Source organism: Phasianus colchicus, chromosome 5 (assembly GCF_987193195.1).
Source record: "Phasianus colchicus chromosome 5, bPhaCol1.hap1.1, whole genome shotgun sequence".
Taxonomy (NCBI): domain Eukaryota; kingdom Metazoa; phylum Chordata; class Aves; order Galliformes; family Phasianidae; genus Phasianus; species Phasianus colchicus.
In genome coordinates this window covers 9183171-9205312 of record NC_143440.1, presented here as the reverse complement: position 1 = coordinate 9205312, position 22142 = coordinate 9183171, and the positions used below count along the sequence as shown (strand labels likewise).

General features: G+C 36.2%; 1 protein-coding gene across 5 annotated transcripts in view; it reads left to right on the top strand.

Moving 5' to 3' along the window:
* Positions 1-20082, top strand: part of USP47 (ubiquitin specific peptidase 47) — a 52665-nt gene extending 32583 nt beyond the window's left edge. For all 5 annotated transcript variants that reach the window (XM_031614008.2, XM_031614011.2, XM_031614009.2 and 2 more), the window contains 17 exons: positions 822-953; positions 2109-2185; positions 2501-2556; positions 5068-5180; positions 6003-6107; positions 6945-7152; positions 7419-7534; positions 8560-8679; positions 9952-10732; positions 12685-12860; positions 13044-13124; positions 14216-14331; positions 15343-15461; positions 16899-17029; positions 18661-18708; positions 18791-18921; positions 19530-20082. In XM_031614008.2, the coding sequence (XP_031469868.2) occupies positions 822-953; positions 2109-2185; positions 2501-2556; positions 5068-5180; positions 6003-6107; positions 6945-7152; positions 7419-7534; positions 8560-8679; positions 9952-10732; positions 12685-12860; positions 13044-13124; positions 14216-14331; positions 15343-15461; positions 16899-17029; positions 18661-18708; positions 18791-18921; positions 19530-19704 (2685 nt within the window). In that variant the 3' untranslated portion in view covers positions 19705-20082. The remainder of the gene's footprint in view (positions 1-821; positions 954-2108; positions 2186-2500; positions 2557-5067; positions 5181-6002; positions 6108-6944; positions 7153-7418; positions 7535-8559; positions 8680-9951; positions 10733-12684; positions 12861-13043; positions 13125-14215; positions 14332-15342; positions 15462-16898; positions 17030-18660; positions 18709-18790; positions 18922-19529) is intronic.
* Positions 20083-22142: the final 2060 nt, after the last annotated feature.

Genomic DNA, 22142 nt, shown 5'->3' with positions numbered 1-22142 from the left:
TGCATATAAATAATTGATTCTTGAAGAAAATTTTTATTCAAATTCCAAAAAATTTGACACTGCAGCAAAGGAAAGCATGCAACTAATTTGAGAGCACAGGAGAGTAGAAGTCTTTGCAACTTGTCAAACTGAGGATTTCTAGTTAATTTGTTTTGGTAACAGAAGTTCAAATTGAAGATCATCTTCATTTCATGTAAGCCGTGTTTTATTTTGAAGACTGTGGTCAAAGGCATGCTGCTTTTGCAGCATTTGCTGCAAAAGTATCTTAGTTTAGCAAGAAAGATTGTGAATTTTTCTCTGATTCATTTATGAATCAGAGGCCCTCATAGTTTTTATATTTCAGATTCTATGTATTTTTCAGCCTGAGGATTATTTTCAGTAATGCTAATTTCATGTCTCATTGTGTTACTCTGCTATTTCTTTCTAGGTATGGAAATAACTGTAGGTTTCTGTTAGTCTATTTTCACATTCAGAGTTTGTTCTGAAAAGAGATACATTAACTGACTTATGCATTGATGCTGTCTCAAAAACCGTGCTTCCATGTTCTGAAGTCTTTTTTTCCCCTTCTTCCAACTCTCTCCTGCAGCCAAAGGGGAGATTTCCTGTTCATTTCTTGTATTTGCACTTGTATAGTCCTGCATAGGATTTAGCATATTGGAGTTGAAACTACATCTGTTGCAGCAATGCATTCCTGTTGCACGGATCTCTTTTGTAACATACAACTATTTATATACTTGAGTTAATGTTTTAAAATACTTTTAAAATAGTTTGTTTACCTTTTCTTAGTGTATTTTACCACACCTTCTTTCTTCTCTCTGCAGAATTCTTTACTGTATGAACTCTTCTCTGTTATGGTCCATTCTGGAAGTGCTGCTGGTGGCCATTACTATGCCTGTATAAAGTCTTTTAGTGATGACCAGTGGTACAGCTTTAATGATCAACATGTTAGCAAGGTAAAACTAATATTTTTGTTGTCTTAAGTACACATAAATGAATCAGTGCATTTTTATTTTTCATGTGATTTTTCACCTGCATTTAACAGAGCTGTTGGACTCTGTAGTTTGTTCATTGACATATCATTTTTATGATAAATCAAAGGGTGGAGAGTAGCAGGACTTTTAATTGTATTTCTCCAGCTGCCTCCCTCCCCTTCCAGTTTTGTTTGCCACATGCTGTTGATCTTAGCCCCTATTTCTTTGAAGCAGGAGCCTTTTTATTTCTATTCTCCCCTCACCCCTCCTGAATTTTTGCATTGCAGTCAAAGTCACAGCACACTTTCCACTTGCAGGCAGCAGTGTGTATCAGGTAGCGTACGACCACTGTTTACTAGCTGTCAATTACACTGTGACAACAGTTCTCAGTGTAACCCCTTCTGTACTCTTGATAGTTGCTAGTCAGGTTGCATTTTAGTCCATTGTCTGAGGCATGATCTGTTTTTTTGCCCAAACTGTGCAGTAAAACCAACCTGCAACACTAGTTGTCTGGAGAGTGTCACAGCTTAGTCTACCTGGTTCAGCTGACTGAGATGTGAGATCATCTATATTCTGATTCAGCCTATGTGATTGGAGCAGTTGGTCTGCAGCTTCTACTTGATACATTTATCTTTCCTTCAGTTTCCTTGTGTTACACTCTGTTTTCTGTATAAGTAGAATATAGCACGTTCTTCCCATAAATTTAAGTGCAGTAGTTCTCTCTCTCTAGTACGATGAAGGTTGTAAAAAGCAGGCTCCAGTATACCAGACTTTATGGTCAGTTCTCATGCCGTGCCAATAAGATCTTGATTTAGCAGCAAGGAATGTTTTAAACAGAAGCCTTTATCCATATACAGACTGCTGGATTTACAGTTCGGCCTTCCTATGTATGCTGAGAATATTTCCTTGCTTAGAGAAGTGTATTTGTAGATCTGTGAAACTCATTGTAAAGTGAAGAGGCTGATCATGCTGAAACAGATTTTTGTTCCGCTCTACAAAAAAGCAGATCTGGAACATTTTTGAAATAGTAATAATTAATATTATGTTAATATGTAGTGCCATCTTTTGTAATGAGAATGAATGCATTTCAATTATCACAAGTTTCTCAAATAATCAGTACATTGATTTTTCTGTTAGATAACTCAGGATGATATTAAGAAAACATATGGTGGGTCTTCTGGAAGCAGAGGCTATTATTCCAGTGCTTTTGCTAGGTAAGTCCTGCAGCACTACATTCCGTTCTGGTGGCTGATGTAAGCAGAGGAATGGCTGGAGACTCGTGTGCTTAACAGGTTAGCTTGAAAATGACAGTTGATACTCCAAGTAATGTTAAAAGCTATCGTGACTGCTGTTAAGTTCATTTAGAATAGCATAATGTTGACTTTTGAAAGTCTTTCTTTGGTTTGAGTGCTATTAAGATAAGTGCAATGCAACTTTTACTGATAGTAATGGGGAAATAAACCAACTTTTGAAATGAGCAATGTCCTCCTGTCTGATAAATTCAGGTAAATATTCTTTTTCTTCATCAGCTCCACAAACGCATATATGCTAATATATAGACTGAAGGATCCAGCAAGGAATGCAAGTAAGTATGTTTTGAGTTTCTAAACTAATAAGATCCTATTTTGGAGTAGGGAAACACTTATATGTGAATGAGAGCCCTAATTTGGGGGAGAAAGGGGATGGTGGTGTTGATTTTATATTTTTTTTAAGGTAAGCTGAAGTAGCTTTAATATAGGAGACCCTTTTACAGCTTTTCATTACTCTGTTAATTGTAATTTATGATCATTATGTGGCCATCACAATTTTTTTTTTTTTTAATATTATGGATCTGAATGCCTGATACGCTGGATGACTCTGAATGAACTGAGGTGCCCTGGTAGTGCCAGGCTTGGTAGCGGAATAAAAAATATTTTCTTCACTTAAAAATGAGTCATGAACTTCCTGACAGCTAAGTTTTACATGTTATTATCAGCCTTTGCTTTTAGCTTCTTAGCAGGCAAGATAATGCGAGTTATAGAGCAAGATCTGAGATCTCATGTTCTTTTTTGTTCCTTACGTCTGATTTAGCGCATCAAGGTTTAGAAGATGCCCACCACCATATAGTAGCTGACAGGTTGATTATTCTTTGAAATGTGTCTCGGTGAAAAATGAAGATTCTATTTGGATTCAAAACTAGAATATCTCCTTGGAGACTTCATTCAGATAGGGTGTTGGATTGTTCATGTTACTAACAACTATACGCTTTCAGAATTCATTTCTATTGTGGAGGTTATAAAAATATATTTTCTTAAAAATAATCACGTTTCTCAGTTAAAATCTGTTTGACCTCACAGAAATGATGCAATAGAAAATCATGGTCTGGTAGAATAGAGCTTAGCTTTTGAGCTGGTTGTTGAATTCCAGCATTTGATCTGCAGATGATAGGACATACCTAAAAAGTTGTATGTCCAGTGGAGAAGGGAGTAAAAGATCTTTGAAAAAAAAATTTGTTTCTCATATTTTAATGCTGTAAATACTTGATAAGAAATATGAACTAATTACCAGTTTCCTTTAACTTTTTTAACAAAATATTGAGAATCTGAGGATGACCATTAGAAAGAATAAGGATAGAAATTAGCAGTGCAGGGATAATTAAAATGAACTTTTTTTAAACACAGACTAAAAATCAAAGATTAAACTTTAAGAGTTCTTTTTAATAAAATTAGTAAGTTGCAATTACTTTCACATCACTATGTTTTTATGTGTCTTTAGGCAAATTTTCATCTCATGCCAGCATAATAAACTCAAACCACATTTTCTGCAGAAATCTATTTCATCAAACAAAGTACTGTTTTCACCATAAAATTGAACAGTGGCATTTTCTTTGGAGAAAAAATACTCAAGTATCCCATAAAAACAATTTTGTTGGCTTCCATTTATTTCTGTGAATTCATGATATATGGGACAGTGTGCTTATAAAAATATATCTGCTTTTAAAGTATTAGTACCTGAAGCAGTACTCTGATCTTCTTTGTTTAGAACTGAATGTAGTTCAAGGAGGATACTGTTAAAACAATTTTTCATCTATTGATAGTTAGAGTAGTAAGTCTGAAGAAAAATGGTACAGTTGTTTCAGTATTTAATTAAAACAGGAATTGATTACAGGTTGTGTGAAGGTTAAAACTAAATAGAACTTAACACTCCTGAAGAAAATCTTTGGGCCAAGAACTCTCTTTGGAAAAGATTTTCCATTATCTTCTCTGATGGACAATTGCTTAACATGGAGAAACTGAATCTGTTATTTCAGATTTCTTAAAACCATTTTTAGCTTTGAGAAGCTCTTTGCCAAGTTCCTTCTGGTGATGTCTTGCAGGATTGTGAGGGCTGCGTTTTTAAGATGAAATATTGCGTATTCTACTTTACATGGCAAAATATCATGAAGTACACTGTACTAAGGGCTATTATTTTATCCCATTAAAGATGATACTTTAACTTTCATCATGTTATTCATTTTAGAACAGATTTTAGCTTTATTATAAAAGCACTCTTGTGAGCAGTCATCAGTCTCGTTGTATTTATTTACAATGGTAAAACTTCCCTACCAGTACTGGAATATTAATTTTCCTGTAGTAATAACATGGTCTGGTATTGCTGATGTATATAGGTTGCCCTGAAAGTAATGGAAACAACAACAGATAAAACACAGTAGCACTATTTGATAAATTCTCAGCTACAAAATACTTTTTCAATACAGATCTTCACAAGTCTCAGTAAGTGTCAGTGGTGCCATTTTTTTCTGCGTGGATGAATTCAGTGAGACACCTTTGTTCATCCCTGTTTCTATATCAGATGCCATTCTGTCAGACTGCCCCTCTGCTGCCATCTGTCACATGGAAACAAAATTCAAGGGAATATTGGTGGGAGGGATCAGTCTCTACTGTCATACCACCAACATCTGCCTATGACATGGTGGGCCAATCTAATAAAATAGGACGCATTACTTTTGGAGCAGCCCTCATAGTTTGCCAAGGGAAACAGTTGATTTCAGTTCCATTTAAATCTTGAAAAAGGGAACAGGACAGATTGTTCTGTTGTTTGTGTTCTTTTCTGATAGAGTTTCTTGAGTCACACGAGTATCCTGACCATATTAAGCAATTGGTACAGAAAGAGAGAGAACTGGAAGAGCAAGAAAAGAGGCAACGGGAGATTGAGCGCAACACTTGCAAGGTTAGAATTTCTTTCAATAACAGCAGTAATTTTCCATGTATTGTTTCTGATATTAATTGCAACTTGTTATTACATTGCAAATATTTTTGTAATAAATGTACATCTGAATTGTACATCTCTTGGAAGCTTACTGTTAGAGGTAGTAACTAGAGGTTCTTGTTGACTTCATATCTTCCATGTGAGTATGAGCTAGTGTTTAAAAAAAACAAACAAGCAAACAAAAAAAAACAACACTCTAGCTCAGAATCGCTTGATTTCAGCAAAATGTGTTCCAAAAAACATGAAATGCCATACATTGACTGCTTCATGCTATGAAATCTTCTAATGTTGTTTTTGAGTTGTGGATTGATGTTTCATAGGCTGATTTAAACAAATAATTTAACAGAAAGGGAGAAACTTTTCTTCTGACAACAAATGAGATAACTACAAAATGACATTTATGATTTACAAGCGTGTCTGTTACCCAGTCTTCCTATGGATCAACTAGCTTTATTGGAAGGTTTCCTACATCTGTGAAATGTGCATACATCAAAAATGTGCATACGTTTCACATTTGTTCTTCCTGTGCACATTTTGGTTTTGTTTTGGAGGGAAAGTTTTAATTTTTACTTTGTATTCTGTCACACAGTGCTATCTAATGTGCAATTTGTGTTTTCTGTCTGTAGCTGTATAACCAGCTGAAGGGAAGCTTTTCTACAGCTGAGTTGGAGCTGAGGATACATTTTAGATAGTTTGAAAATAAGTTTGTAAATTAATCTATTTCAATATGTACAATTATTTAATCTACTGTTGTGTTAATTTTTTCTTTATTTTGTTTCACAGATTAAATTGTTCTGTATGCATCCAACAAAACAGATAATGATGGAGAATAAATTAGAAGTTCATAAGGATAGAACGCTGAAGGAGGCTGTGGGAATAGCTTACAAGGTATGCTATGCATATTAGAATATTAAAATTATTAGATGTAATTTTTCTATTGTGATGTTTAAATTTCTAGTGCTGTGGGAGTGTTTGCTGTTTTTGTTTGTTTGTTGGTCCGTTTTTGCCTTTTTGAAGAGGAGTTCTAGTTGGAAGTATTGACTGACTCGTCTGTTGTTAGCTGTCAGATATCTGTTGGGAGTGATACAGCCTGCCCTTTTAAAAGGCAGTATGACCCTTCTTCTAAAATCACAGTGGGAACTTCTGGTAGGCTCTCCATAGCCTCCATAGGTTGAAAGAATTTTGATTTATATTGATATTTCAGTAAGAATTTCGCAACGGAATTATGGTGAGAGTAGTTTCAAGGAACATCCTTTATAGCTAATACAGAATAAAAGCAGGCACCAAAGCATATGTTTTTACAAAGAGCTAAGGAAGGGTATTTTTGCTTACCTACTCTTTAATTCTTGATATATGCATCTTTGACTGAAAGACTACAGGCAAGACTGTATAGATTTGAAATAATTTAACATTTTTTTTGGAAGATTAACGCATGTAACTTCATCAGACCTCTAAGATGTTGTCTGGTATCTGATATAGTATGTTTTCATATTCTTACATCTCAAATTCCTCTTTTTTCTGGATTGTGATGCAGGTTTCTGTGGCTATATTTATCACTTCTCTATAAGATAGACTGTGAATGTACCTGTTTTTTTGTTGTTTTTTTTTTAAAACACTGGATTAAATGATTGAATGTGTGTACACTGAGATTTCTAGCTTGCAAGGGAAGAGCTAAGCCCAAAAAAAGCCATTAGTAAATGGTATTTCTTGTGTTTGTTTGTTTAGCTGATGGATTTAGAAGAGGCTGTCCCTTTAGATTGCTGTCGTCTTGTCAAATACGATGAGTTCCATGACTACTTGGAACGATCTTACGAAGGAGAAGAGGATACACCAATGGGTTTATTACTTGGAGGTGTCAAATCAACGTACATGTTTGACTTACTGTTGGAAACAAGAAGACCTGACCAAATTTTCCAGTGCTATAAGCCTGGTGGTAAGTCACATAATTACAAATAGACAAAGACAGGGGAAACAGATGTATTACATGGTGGTAGGAAAATAAGACTTGGATAATACAGAACAGTTTTGCCTCTGGCATTAAAAATGAGATTCTGAAATTGTACACCTTCTCAAATTCATTGCTGCTTGCATGGATTTAATGAAACCCCTTAACCAGTATATCGGAGAATGGTACGCTTATTTTTTTTGCCTTTTGAATTTTCTTGATATATCTGTGGTTTTTTTTCCTCATCCCTACAGAGGTCATGGTAAAAGTTCACGTAGTTGACCTGAAGACTGAATCTGTTGCTCCTCCAATAAGTGTACGAGCTTATTTGAATCAGACAGTTTCAGAATTCAAACAGCTAATTTCAAAGGTAATTTACCATTGTTCACAAATATGTATTACAGAATTTTCATTTATTCTTGCTCTAAAAATGTGTAATAACTTTAAAAACTATAACAAGACCTTGCACCTTTACAGCACAGTTCATGCCGTGTGTCATGTTACAAGATTTGGTTAGTTGTTGCAGTTGAGCTTGTCTATTTACTTGCTGCTGCTAAAAGAGCAGTCTACTTGATCTGTCTGTAGTTCTGCTTTGACTTTTGCACAAAGTTAGCTACTGTCTGGCCCTGTTGTTTACAAACTAATCAGATAATCTGGTTTTTGGAGAAGCTGAAGAGTCAAGCCAATATTCTTTAGGACTAGTAAATTCAATCATGTCAGTAAGTTATTCTATCAGTAGCAGAACTGTTGAATTCTTTAACCATATCACTGATACAGCATGCAGCTTCCCCCCATTGGCTCTGGTAATTAAAACTAGTAGCTACAGATGTGCATATGCTCTCCACAAACCCTCCTTCTCATCCCAGCAGCCACTTAATAAGCTGTAGAATTGACTATGGACTTGTCATTGTCATTGTCTCGGGCCATGGAATATTGGTGCTTCCATTTAACTGGAAGAAAACAGCCATTTCTCTTAGTTCTGTATGACTCAGTTCAGTGTAACTTCATAATATTCACTGTAAAATGAGGTTTGAATTAAGGGATGTGCACAAAACCTGATGCTTGAAAATATTTTTGATTTTCAGCTGGTTTTGTACAATTAGTATGGTATTGACACTGATTTTATTACTAGTTGCTAAGTTTGTTAGTTCTCTGCAAAGTCAAGCCATTTTAGTCTCCTGATCTTGTGAAAAAACTGATGTTATGTGTCAAAAGATGGAAGAAAGCAACTGAGACTGAACAGTTTGAGGTTGATTTTCCTGCTGCTGTCTTTACAATTCTTAAATCAATACAAATCTTCTCATTTCACTGTGATTAATCTTAAAATGATTATTCATGTTCCAGTATTTGAAATTGTATAATGCACTTTAACTTACTGTGATTGTCTTATTTCAGGCTACGCATCTGCCCGCGGAAACAATGCGGGTAGTGTTAGAACGTTGCTACAATGATTTGCGTCTTCTGAATGTTTCCAGCAAAACACTGAAAGCTGAAGGCTTTTTTAGAAGCAATAAGGTAGGTGTTCTGATTTTGAAACTGTCCATGTATCTACATGGCATCATCTACAAGACCGTACTGCAAGTGGGAGGGAAGTCTAAAATATATATAAAATTTATAAAGGATAACAGTCACTTATTTTACTATTCTTTGAACTGTTAAATATTGTGTCTTTTTTGGTAACTAGAAGATATTACAATGTCAACAAATTCTGTGGGCTGTTTATAAAGCCTAGTGTACATAAGAAGGTAGAGCAGATTCATAATCAGAAATCTGGCTCATATCACAATCAGGGGTTCGCATGGTGCTGAGTTAAAAAACCTTTATGACAGAGATTTGTAGAAGTCATCTCCTAGGACAGAATGGTTAGCATTACTCTGAAATCTATCTACTTAGTTTTTAAATTTTATGATCAGCTTCTCAACACTGTTAAAGTTCTTACAAAGCAAACTTCAAAGCTAAGAGCAAGTTTTTGGTAGATCTTAATCTTAAATTCAGGAATTTCCCCTAGCCAATTCTGTGTTTTTTCTGAAAAGACTTACACTGTTTCCAGTTATAGCTCGAATAGAATAGAATGGTTGGAAGGGACCTTTAAAGATCTAGTCCATCTGCCCAACCACTTCAGGGACTAACCAAAAGTTAGTGTATTACTGAGGTCATACATTCACAAAAAGGATAACTGAGAACTTAAATAATGTTCGTAATTCAATAACATTGGTAGTGTTGTTCTCTATACTACAGTAGCACACCTTCCAGCTATATTACTTGTAATTTAGCTTTGAAATTTAGGCTCAAGATCACAGTATGCTGGATGAGCAAAGATTTGTGAGGGAGCAAAATAATGTCACTGACTTGTTATTCAGTTACTTTAAAGCCTTTCACATTCACATGGTGATCTTTGAGAAAGGAAAAAGAGAAATTTGGTCACTTGTTTTCTCAGTTGCTCTATTGTTTGCCCTTGTATGCCTTTCAAGATTTCTTATTAGTGATGCTGTACTAGAAAATAAAGTACTTGATCTTGCTACTACTGCAGCTAGTGTTATCGTACAGATTAAAACTTCCTGTTGTAAATAATGTATAGTGCAGCTGGTCGGCCTGGTTACAGGTCACTCTAATCTGAGCATAAGCTATGACTCCTTAGTTTCTGTCTTAATATATATTTTAAAATGTTTGCTAGAAGACTGTGTTTCTTATTGATGTAATGTGTGTTCAATCCTATCTGTTTACTGTTGTTGGTTTTATTATTTAATGTAATGCTACACGGTAAAACCACTATTGTTTTATGTTTAGGTATTTATTGAAAGCTCAGAATCTTTAGATCGTCATGTGACATATACAGATTCTCACTTATGGAAACTTCTGGATCGTCATGCAAATACAATCAGACTGTATGTCTCGTTACCAGAGAAGTCACCTGGATCTCAGTTTAGACAATCTGTTTATCAGAAGGCTAGTGGAGATTTGGGCAACTTGGATGAAGCCTGTGAGAGGGTAAAAGGACCTGCAGGCAACATGAAATCTGTTGAGGCAATTCTGGAAGAAAGCACTGAGAAGCTTAAAAGCTTGTCCCTGCAGCAGCAGCAACAGGAGGGTGATAATGGAGACAGCAGCAAAAGCACAGAAGCCAGTGATTTTGAAAATATCGAATCCCCTTCAAATGAAATAGACTCTTCAGCATCAGTAGAAAACAGAGAACTTGAAAACCAAATTCAGATTTCTGATCCAGAGAATCTCCAATCTGAGGAACGGTCAGATTCAGATGTAAATAATGACAGGAGTACGAGTTCGGTGGACAGTGATATCCTCAGTTCTAGTCATAGCAGTGATACTCTATGCAATGTGGACAATGCCCCGATTCCCTTGGCTAATGGACTTGATTCTCATAGTATCACAAGTAGTAGGCGATCAAAAGCAAATCAGGGGAAGAAAGAAACCTGGGACACGGCAGAAGAAGATTCTGGAACAGACAGCGAATATGATGAAAGCGGCAAGAGTAGAGGAGAAACACAATATGTGTACTTTAAGTCAGAACCCTACACTGCAGATGAAGGTTCAGGAGAAGGGCAGAAATGTATGTATTTTTGTTTATTATCGTGTGCCTTAAATGCTAGTAAAGTTTAGTTTATCTTTTAATTCGTATGCTCCTTTAAGTCTAATTACAGTTTTGAGAAACTTGTTTTTATGTCAGATTAAAACTAATGAAAGTGCAAGGATGAAATGTGATGCCAGGTTCAGTTACAAGCAGACAATATTAGTTAGGTTTTCAGTGTACTTAAACACTGTCTTTTCTTCCTAAGAACGTGTTACATCTGTCTGTGATGCATCTGTTTTCCTTCTGGTGAAGGCATTTTCTGGAGAATAAGTTGAATTGAATTGTAGCGAAAGGAAAGTCACTCTATGTGCTGAGGATGATTTGTCTGTTTCAGAATGCGGTTAATTACTGTGATTCGCAGAGCAATAATTCTATTAACATTTCAGTCAACAAACCTGAAAAATCCAAATCATTTTACTTGATGAAAATTCAAGTATACTTTTACATTTATCAGTTAAGTCAGTAGACTGTTGCTTCTATGTTAATTGAAATGCAATAAGTACAGTGAAGCTTATGGCATATGTGAGAATGGTGGTGTACATTCAGTGTAAGAGGTCCTCTATTGTCATAAAGATAAATTATTCAGAAACAATATTCAGTGGCTCTGTATGTTTTATGATTAACAGAAGAAAGATTAATAGCTGGATATAAACCTTGGAAAGGCAAAGGTTTAACACTGAATCCAGAAATCCTAGAATACTAGATAAGGACTCAATCTTATTAATGAAGTGAAAATGTTTCTTTAATAAAAGTTGCACTGAGAGAAATTTTAGTGAAGCTGTTACAAGAGTTTGAAAAAAACATCCCATGGAAGGGGTGGAATGGAAAGACTCTGTTGCTACTTCTACTTGAACTGCTTAAATTTTTCCTTTTTTGGTAGGGCTAGTTAAATGCAGATGTTATTTAGAGTACCTTGGACATTTTTTGTAACACTTCATACGAGTGGACATCTGAAAGCTTTTCTGAGTAAAACAGCATGGACGGGTTTTTATAATTCAGTTAACTAATGTTCATGTAGCAAATTATGTTGTACTATGACTGTGTTGGACTCATTGGGAATAAAAAGTACTTAATGTTGTAGTTTACCCCAGTGGGCAGCTCAGCACCACACGGCTGTTTGCTCGTTTGCCCCCTCCCAGTAGGATGGCAAAGAATAACTTGTGGGTTGAGATTAAAAACAATAATAAGAGTAATAATAATAGATATTTACAAAACAGGTGATGCACAATGCAATTGCTCACCACCTGCCAGCTGATTACCAGCCTGTCCTGGCCAATTCCCCTCGGTTGTATTTATTTATTTTCACAAGATACATCATACAGTATAGAATATCCCTGTCCCTCAGCTCCCTTGCTAGCAAGACAGTATGAGAAACTGAAAACTGCAAAATCCTTGGCCTTCTGAAGCTGCCACTCAGCAACAACTAAGTCATCAGTGTGTTATCAGCATTGTTTTTCTCTGAAAGCCAAAACATAGCATACCAGACACTAAAGGAGAAATCAACTCTGACCCTCTTGAAACCAAGACAGCGTAGTTTGTGGTGTAAGTCCAAAGTACATATATTAAGAAACAAATTACTTATGTTCTGGAATTGTATGTAACCGGAATATTTTTTAAATACAAAATTATTCAGTGTAAAAAGTCCTTGATCTAGACTTGAGCTTGCCTTGTGATACCATGTGACATTCCAAAACAGAGTTATAACCAACCCTTTTCATTCTGAAAATGTTGCTGTTTGAAAAATAGGGCAGTTTGGAACTGCTGTGTCTTCAGGAGTATCAGCCCATAAACATTCCCAATGCAACAAAGCTCATTCAAGTTACAGTAATGCCCTTTATAATTAGTAGGGTTATATATATGAAAATAATTTGTTAGAATGCATTTTTTTAATATGAGTACTCCGTGCTAATTTCATCTTTATTTTTGTTTAGGGTTGATGGTGCATGTTGATAAAAGAATTACGTTGTCTGCCTTCAAGCAACAGTTGGAGCCTTTTGTTGGAGTTCCATCCTCTCACTTTAAAGTCTTTAGAGTCTACGCAAGCAACCAAGAGTTTGAGAGTGTTCGGCTCAATGAGACACTTTCATCATTTTCTGATGACAACAAGGTTATTCAGAAGTTATTTTGAAAAAAAAAAAAAAAAAGAATTGGTACACTATAACCAAGTTTAAGATAATCTGCAACTTCTTGTTAGTTGCTTGTTTAAATCACTGCTTTAATCTTGGTATTGTTACAAAATGTAATTTTGATTGCAATGCCAGTTCTAACAAACACTACTTTTTCTTTACAGATAACTATTAGACTTGGAAGAGCCCTTAAGAAGGGTGAATACAGAGTCAAAGTCTATCAGCTTTTGGTAAATGAACCAGAGGTAAGGTGTTATAATTGAGATTGATTAATAGTGATTTATGAAAATATTAGTAAGTGCTTTGGCACTTAGATTTTCCTCTGAAACCTTGCTAAAAAGAACCCTTTTTTCTCTGAGCTTTTCTGCTGTTTTCCCTAGATTAAAAAAGGGAATTTTTTTTCATGTGCCTCAGAATATGCAGTTGGAATGTGATCTGTAGTCTTTCAGATGTCTTTATTTCTGCTGTATAAATAGAGGACAAATGAAGATCACTCCTTGTTTTTCTTAAATGTGTTTAGTTGTATAGTATTCTTTCCAAATAGAAACTGTCCTGGCTTCTTGTTGCTGTTTTCAGTAATAGGAAACAAATAGAACTTGCTGCAATCATGCAGGGCAGGTGGTGCCTATAGGACTGCCCTATGCAGAAGGGATAGGCACCCGCCTAAGGGAGTATAGAAACAAAAATACCTTTCTTGTAGTAATACGGCTCACTTGCTTATAGCATCTTTTGAGAAAAGAGTAAAAGTTGATCTCATTATACAGATGGGAGTCTTTAAAAGTTGATGTAATGTGCATCTTAATTTCTGATTTTATGGTTTGGACCAAACTGCAGAATATATATATATCTTAATAAAGGAAAAGCATATGGTACTGAAACTGAACTAGTTAAGCAGACAGTGAGATTAGTCCAAGAATAATTTCCAGTCATGATGTCATGACCAGAGTAAGCCAAGAAATTGGCATATTTATCCTCCTGTGGCTTATTTATCTTAAAAGCTCTTTCATCAGCACTTTCCAAATTGTTTGAAATGTTAATATAATGGCAGCAATTAGTAATCTGGGGACCAGATGCTACTTCTGCAGTGGCGTGCATTCAGTAGTTTTTGGGTGACATGTCAAAGGGTGACTGCAGTGCAATTGAATCCTGATGTTAATCAGTCTTGTTTACAGAAAATGATTACTTTGCCAGTTGAGTGGGACTGGTTTCAAGGGCAGAGACAAGACTGAAAGACAAATCTTTTTTATTATTATTTATATTTTATATAATATATAATCATTAACAATATGTATTATTATTAATTTCTTTAATGGTTTTCTATTTGCTATGTTCACAGCCATGCAAGTTTCTTCTAGATGCAGTTTTTGCTAAGGGAATGACCGTCCGACAGTCCAAAGAGGAGCTACTCCCTCAGCTTCGAGAACAGTGTGGCCTGGACTTAACAATTGACAGGTAAAGATTTTGCAGTCAGGGCTGAAGTTAAATGACTAAATATTACTGTGAAGTGTGTATCTTTTCTCTTGTAGGAAGGAAGAATATTAGGAAGTGAGCAGAAATAAGTTACTGTGGTGTTTTTTCCCAATTCACAATTGGATTTAAACATTAACTTCACCATTTTTGGCCTTCTTTTCATGTAAAATGATAGAGGGAATCGTATCTACCTTGAAACGTCTGTGTGCAAAATGACTACAGGTTTAGATGAAAGAAATACTAATTTTATTCAGAAAGAAGAGCATTTAAGTAAATCTGTTCACATACAAAAGCATAAAATAGTAAAAACGTTTCCTGTTGAGAAAAGGAGTAAAAATGTAGATCTGAACCAGGTAATTTCTACTTATCTCACTATGACTTGGCCAAAGGATTATTGTCTGCCACACATGTATTGTGTTGCCTAATGCCTCCTGGGCACATAACAGTATTTGACTTCTGTGTATTGAAACCATTATAATTAGTGTTATGCTTGTATTTATTTTCATTTTAGTTGTTCATACCAGTATTTAGTTGCATCTGAATAAAGCTCATGCTTTTATCGTGTGTCTGTATTGACGCAGTAGAACCAAGAATGTAAACCAAATACCAGTCTTCCATACTAATCTCTCCAAACAAAAACAACAAAAAAGGGAGGGATAACTTTTGGAAGCTTCTGGTAATACTCTGCCTGTGCTGCATAGGAAATTGTTTTCTTCCTCCAAGCCTTTATGGATTTCTTGCACTGAACAAGCATATGCAGGCTTGTTGTCTTTGATGCTGCACTACCAGACTGGTGACAGCATACTGTCAGGTATATCTCAGAATGTTGAAATTATTGCTGCTAAACCTTACCTACCCTCACATAAATGAGTTGCATTTCAGTTTCACCAAAAGAAAAAAAAAAGCAATGTTCCTTTTTTTTTTTTTTTTTTTTTTTTTAACTCCAATACACTGTTAATTGGTTGAAAACTTTCCTCTGTCATTTATTTACAGGTTTCGTCTACGGAAGAAAACCTGGAAGAACCCAGGGACCGTGTTTCTGGATTATCATATCTATGAAGAAGATATCAATATTTCAAGCAATTGGGAGGTTTTCCTAGAAATACTTGATGGTAATAATAATACAGAGAGAAAGTGAAGATCATGGTAGAGCTTATATTTAGAGAACAGTAGAAAATGCAATTCCCTTCTTTTTTATGTAGGAAGTGTGTTTTCAAGGGTAACTTAAGGGAAAAATATAGGCCGTGCTGTTTTTTCTCTGGTATTTCTCATCGTGTGTAGATAAGGAATGTAGATTGCATTTGCTCAGAAACTTTTTCACAAGCATACATGCTTTAAGAAGTCCAACATAACTGTCACTCCAGTACCATGAGCTCTTTTGGACAACTGATGAATCATTGTATTTTTAGTTTTAGCAATTAATGTCAAAACAAATGCAAGATATTGAAATGAACATTGGTGATTCTGCAGTCCTGCAGATGGACTGGAAATATGTATCAGCTCACACTTGAATTGTTGGAGGAGCATAAAGGCAACTGTTTTAAAGTTCTATCAGCACTTCTTTCATCTTGTTTTTCAGCTAAGCACATTAGTCAAGTAAATAGTGTGACTTAGGGCATTTTTACAGCTAATTTCCTTGGAATAGTGGATTTATATCCTGTTACATGCATATTTAAATTAATTGTTCTGTGGTTCTGAAGGAAGCTTACATAATTGCTTCAGACGTGCCAAGAAGGATTTAATTGATTGTAGCTTCATTTTGGGCAACAGCTTAAGTGTTGAGAGGGAGCACAAACACAGTCATAGACAAAATTGTAGAAGATGTTTAGAAGCTTGAAAAGTGGTGGTTTCATGCACCACAAGCATGTAATGGTAGACATAAATGTTGAAGTTGCGTATTCCATAGGCTAAATTACAAAATTTTAAACCAGTTTAGGAGTGGTAACATCAGCACTTCCATATTATTTATGCTTATTTGATTGTGCAGTTCATGGCGTAACCCTGTCTACCAGAGAAAGCCCTGGTGTAAGAAATCTGGAGGCAACACATATTTTGAAGGTGGTAGGTGTAAAGCAGACTTCAGAAACAAGTGTGTAGTTAGTGTGTGAAAGCTAAAAGTGAAATGTGAAAAGCTCTACTTTAGGAACGAAAGTGAAGCACATGAATAATTACCAGATTGCAGAGGAAGGCTGTGCAAATGCAAGATCAGAAGATCAGCCTCTGATTGGGTGGCTGGATATTTTGTATGTGACTAAGCTGGATGTGGTGGAAGAACACATCCTGCAGAGGAGTAAATGGCATTGCTTGTAAGGGATGTTGTCTATGACAGATTGTTTGAAATTAAGTCCTAGTCCTGCTTTTCCTGTTCTTTCTCCTCTTTTTTAGTAGACTGCCTGCAGCATACAGAGTTGCGTAATATTTTATGGGCAGTTTGTCTGTGTGTGTAATGCAGTCTTCAATACCTGAGTGTGCATTTGCTATGGGTAACCCCTAATTTTAAATAAGCTACTTTATGATGTTAATGTAATAAATTTCTTTCTCTTTCTAAGGAATAGAAAAGATGAAATCCATGTCACAACTTGCAGTTTTATCAAGACGATGGAGGCCATCAGAGATGAAGCTAGATTCTTTCCAGGAAGTAGTGTTAGAAAGCAGCGGCGTTGAGGAATTAAAAGAAAAGGTAAAATCTACAAACCATGTAAATTCTCATGGTTACTGAATGTCTTATGCATGTCTTCCATTGGGAAGCACAGGGGTATCATGACTTTAGTACTTTTCCTCCTAAAACCAGAACTTTCCAACAGGCAAGCGTATGTGCCATACTAGCAGAAGTCTAGAGTAGGGAGTGTGTTTTATTATGGGACTGTTTTATTAAGTTGGTTTATCAAAGGGTTTCTTACAAATGGTTGTTCATATATAGGAATACTAAGATGGAAGAAGGACCTCTTGGATGTTGATGTCAGCAAAAATCCTGTTACCAAGTCTGCCAGTCTTAATTCAAATATTAATAATAGGATTTTTTGTATAGGCTGGAAAGAGGAGCATCATTCAGCTTACATCTTCATTTTTATCTGAAGAGGAAGTCAGCTTTTCTTGTTTTCCTTTCTTAAGAAACAAATTGCAGGGAGCAACTTGAAAGCATCTCTGAAGGAATGCTGTTAATTCTTTTGGTCGCACCAGGAAGATAAGTTTGAATTTGACATCTGTAGTAACAGAGGTTCATCCAGATCTTTTCAGCTAGCCAAATTATCAACAGATAGTAGGGCTGATACATTTCAGAAATTTGCTGGGTTTTGTTAGTATTTGTTGATTTAACCTAGTTTTTGCTAAGGAAATGAGAGTTGGAAAATTAGGCTGGCTATTAGTCTGCTCTTATTAGTTCAGTTCAGCATACCAGAAGAGCTGATGGAGACAAGAATCTTAGAAATGAAATCTCCAAATTTTGGGAAAATAAGCAGCCGTGGATAAAAACAAATCTAAGTTAATATCTGCGCTGCCTGGAGACAAGACTGCAGCCTGCCTTTGAGTTAAGGGCAAGGCAGTGCTGAGTCTGTGCGCACCATGAGATTGCTCAGCAAATACCTAATGGGTTGGAGTCAAGTGGATGGGGACAGCCTCTTTTCAATGCCACCCAAGTGATAGAACAAGGGGAAATGGGAACAGACTGGTATACAGGAAGGTCCATATGAATGTGAGGAAAATCATCTTTACTGTGAGTGTCACAGAACGCTGGAACAGGTTACCCAGAGAGGCTGTGGAATCTCCTGTAAAGATACTCAGAACCTGCCTGGACCACCCTACCTGTGTACCCTGCAGTAGGGAGCCTGCTTTAGAGGGTGGTTGGACTCCATAATCTCTAGAGGTCCAACATTCTGTGATTATGGTAGGAAGTGTGGTGTATGTAGATGAGGTTAAGGCATACGTATTTTACAGCTTCATGTGCTTCCCTGCTTAACTGTAATAGTTTTCATATGATATAGAAAGGAAACAGCTGGATCTAAAGGTTTAACTTGAGGTAGTTGGTGACTTTGTGTCATGGATTCTATTAACTGTTTTTATTTTATTGTTGCCTTGCTGTGAAGTCAGGAATGTGATGAAACTGCCACATGAAATGTCACTTGTATGACACACTGGTAATTTCAAAAGTTCTGAAAGTGTGTACTTTGTCACTGTAATTTTGTACTAATACTTGAGATCATGTGACAACTTGAGTATGTTCGTCAGCTTCTAGATTTGGCAGGTATGTAGATCTATGTAGATGTAGCATAATGTTGTAGAATAGTACTTAAATCCATTTTTTTCACTTCACAGCTGAGTGAATTAAGCGGAATACCCTTAGAAAATATCGAGTTTGCAAAGGTAAGATCTTTCTTTTTTTTTCCTCTGCATTTTATTGGTGTATGAGATTGTAACTTTTTCATCCGCAATTGCTTCTTCTCAGGGCAGAGGAACATTTCCATGTGACATCTCTGTCCTAGAGATTCACCAAGACTTGGACTGGAATCCTAAAGTATCTACGTTGAATGTCTGGCCTCTGTACATTTGTGATGACGGCGCAGTAATATTTTATAGGTACATACTTTATTACAGAATAGTAATGCAAAAAATCTGTACTTAAGATTTGAGAAGTGATGTAATCAACAGAAGCTTAAACATTCTACTTGTTTTCTTAAAGGAGAAATGCTTGTGTGAGAGGATTGAAAACATGGAACTGTAATATTTGGGCTTCTCAGCTTCGTACAAACCTGACTATTAACTGTTTGGGCTTGCTTGTTTTAAGAAAATAAACAGTGTTCCTTTTTACTCACTTCTCTCTCTCAAGTCACTGCTAAATACAAAAGTAATTGCTGTTCTTGAGTGTATCTGAATTTCATCTAGCTGTTGGTGTTGTGATGGAATGAAGAACAGTCATAATTATTCACGGAGAGTAGCTATAGTCAAGTAGATGGAATACAGTCTTGGTTCTTGCTGTTTTCTGTTTGGTCTACTGTAAGAATACTGAATAAAAAGCAGACTCGGATTAATATTAGTCAGTGGAGAAGAAAAGCAGTTGTGTGGAACATTATGTTTAGTTCTGTTTTTGTTTTTTACTAAGCTGCACCAGTGGGGGAGAAATGAAGAAATCTAATAACTATTGTAGTTAATTTAACATAGATTTTTAACATGCGTTTTCATTTTAGGGATAAAACCGAAGAATTAATGGAATTAACAGATGAACAGAGAAACGAACTGATGAAAAAAGAAAGCAGCAGACTCCAGAAAACTGGACACCGGGTAACCTACTCTCCTCGTAAAGAGAAAGCACTAAAAATTTATCTGGATGGAGCACCAAATAAAGATTTGACTCAAGACTGATATTTGCTATAGCATTTTCCCTGGGGAATTTTTTTTGTTTAAAATAAGAAGGTTCACTACTACTGTGTAGTGCCATTACGGCAGGACGCTCATTAGGTGTAAAGCGCTGACACCAGCACTGATTGGGCTGTGCTACCAATCAGCAGCACAGTGCCCTGTTGGGTCGCTGTTTGACTTGGAATCATGTTGTGCACTATAGTCAAATGTACTGTAAAGCTAAAAGGGATGTGCAAATAAAAGATTAGAACTAAAAAATGGGTGGGGAGGGAAATGAGTGGAAATTTTTGAGGACAGTGTGCACATAGTAGCTAGTGAAACTAGCCTCAAACAGGATACTCATAGCTTAATAATAAAAGCTGTGCAAAGGCCATGAAAGAATCCTTTTTTGTTTGTTTCACTGATACACACATTACCTCATCAGAGAGTCTGAAGCATATGTTAACACCTCGGTTCTAAAAAGCAGCAGAAGGGGTTGAAGATGTGATGAAAGTGCTGCAGTTGTAAGGTCTGAGAATATTCTTCCACAATACAGGTGGTCTTAGAGGTTTGTCTGAAGCGGCCAGCAGGTGTTGGTTCTTTTTGCAGAAGCGCTGTTGTAAGGTAAACTGGTTTTTAGCAGGTTACGGAAGCTGGGTGAGCAGCTCTATGATATTTCATCCAATGTGTAAATAAAATTTGCCCTGTCCATTTAACAGAACTGCAGTTCAGCTATTTTCCATGGTATTTCTTTTCACATATCAGCATCCATTAAGTTTGAAAGTGTAGTTGCCTATTTAAATTTGTATTCATTTTGTTTGACAGTGCTGGGTACTTTAGGGTTGTATTTCCCCTTGTTAATTAAGCTTTCGTTCTGTTTAGCTACTTTTTTGTACATTTTGTTTTTGAGACTATTACAAGTTTGCGTCTTCTCCACCCATTGAAATTCATTTTATGTTTGCCTGGATTTGATTCCATAGCTATATGTAGTTAAGTACTTGGGCAACCTTTAACACCTCAACATATAAACTTGGTAGTTCAGGTTGTGGTGCAGAGACTGATGCAGTCAACGTGATTTCCTTGCAAAGCCTAGGAACAGCAATTTTTTTGCTTTGGTCCATAAAGATCAATAGAGAACAATTCTCCTTAGTTTTCAGAAAGCCACCTAATTTATAACAATCAAACGACTTTGGTAAACTTTTTCATGCCAGATGCTGTTTACAACAATGAACATGCCAATAAAACATTTGTTCATTCTGTTGTGTTTTATTCATTAAATGCTGTGGGTTTTATTTGAAGAATGTCAAATTACTTCATGGAAATGTGCTTTCCCAAGGCAATGTCAGAATTGTAAGCCTGTTTGTATATGTGTATATATTCATACACACTCCGTACCCAGTATTATGGGAAGCATTTTGTAGCCTGTCTGCTGTTCCTCCAGGCTTGTTTTCACACTGCATTTTTAAGTTTCCTTTCCAGAAATGAATTGCTTCCCAGTGAAATTGTTAGGCTCCAAATATGGCTGGCAGCTAAATTTTGCTGCAGAGAGGAAAAAGAAGTCTGAAGAACTGAACATTCAGTTTTCTGATTGCTGAGACAGAGCAACATAAAGAGCCTGAGGAATCTAGCAGCTTGAGAGCCAGGCATTGCATGGAGGAGGAATTCCCTCGTTCTTCCTTTTCTGTTTGACCTGTACCTCATCTCTGATGCAAATGAGTGAGAAGCAGAGGAAGCGTAGAGTGCACATCATCCCATAGGTAGAGTAGCTTCATTAAACTTCCATTTATGTATGTGTATAGACTGCCCAAGCATCCTGAGTTGTTGGAAGAGGGAGAAGTATGGTTAAGAAAAGAATTCCAAAAACTGCTTTCTTAGTCCTTAGCCTCATTTGGGAAGCTTCAGTTGAACACATGTCTTTGAAGTTTATTGTAAACCCGTAAATCTTGATAAAAGTCTCAATGAGGATGCCCCTCCGTACTCCATAACTTCCTGTTCAGTGGTTCTGGATTGTTTGGGGAGACTTCTCAGCATTTGCTTTACATTCTGATCATTTTGAGTTTGACTGCATTTTAAAGAAACAAAAGACCCTTGAAAAACCCCTGAGTTTCTAATTAAATTAGTTATACAGAGATTTGATTAATAGCAATGCATATTATTAGGGACTGGGGCATTGGGAAAGTTGAAGGGAGAATTATGTCTTCCCTCCTCCAATTTTAGTTGGGACAGAGAGGAAAGGTAAATGTGAACCATGTCAGGGAGTAGATGTGTGTATATGAGTTGGTGTGAGAGTTGGTGGTGGAAGAGAGTCCATAAAGTAAAAGGCTTTTCTGATTAAATATCCTTTTTGTTCCTAGTGAAAACAATTCACGTTGATTCCAACACCCAAGGAATTTGTTGAAAGTCTTTTATAGACCAGAAGTGGTGAGAGTCTTGAAGGCTAGCAGTGCTATCAGCAACTGCTC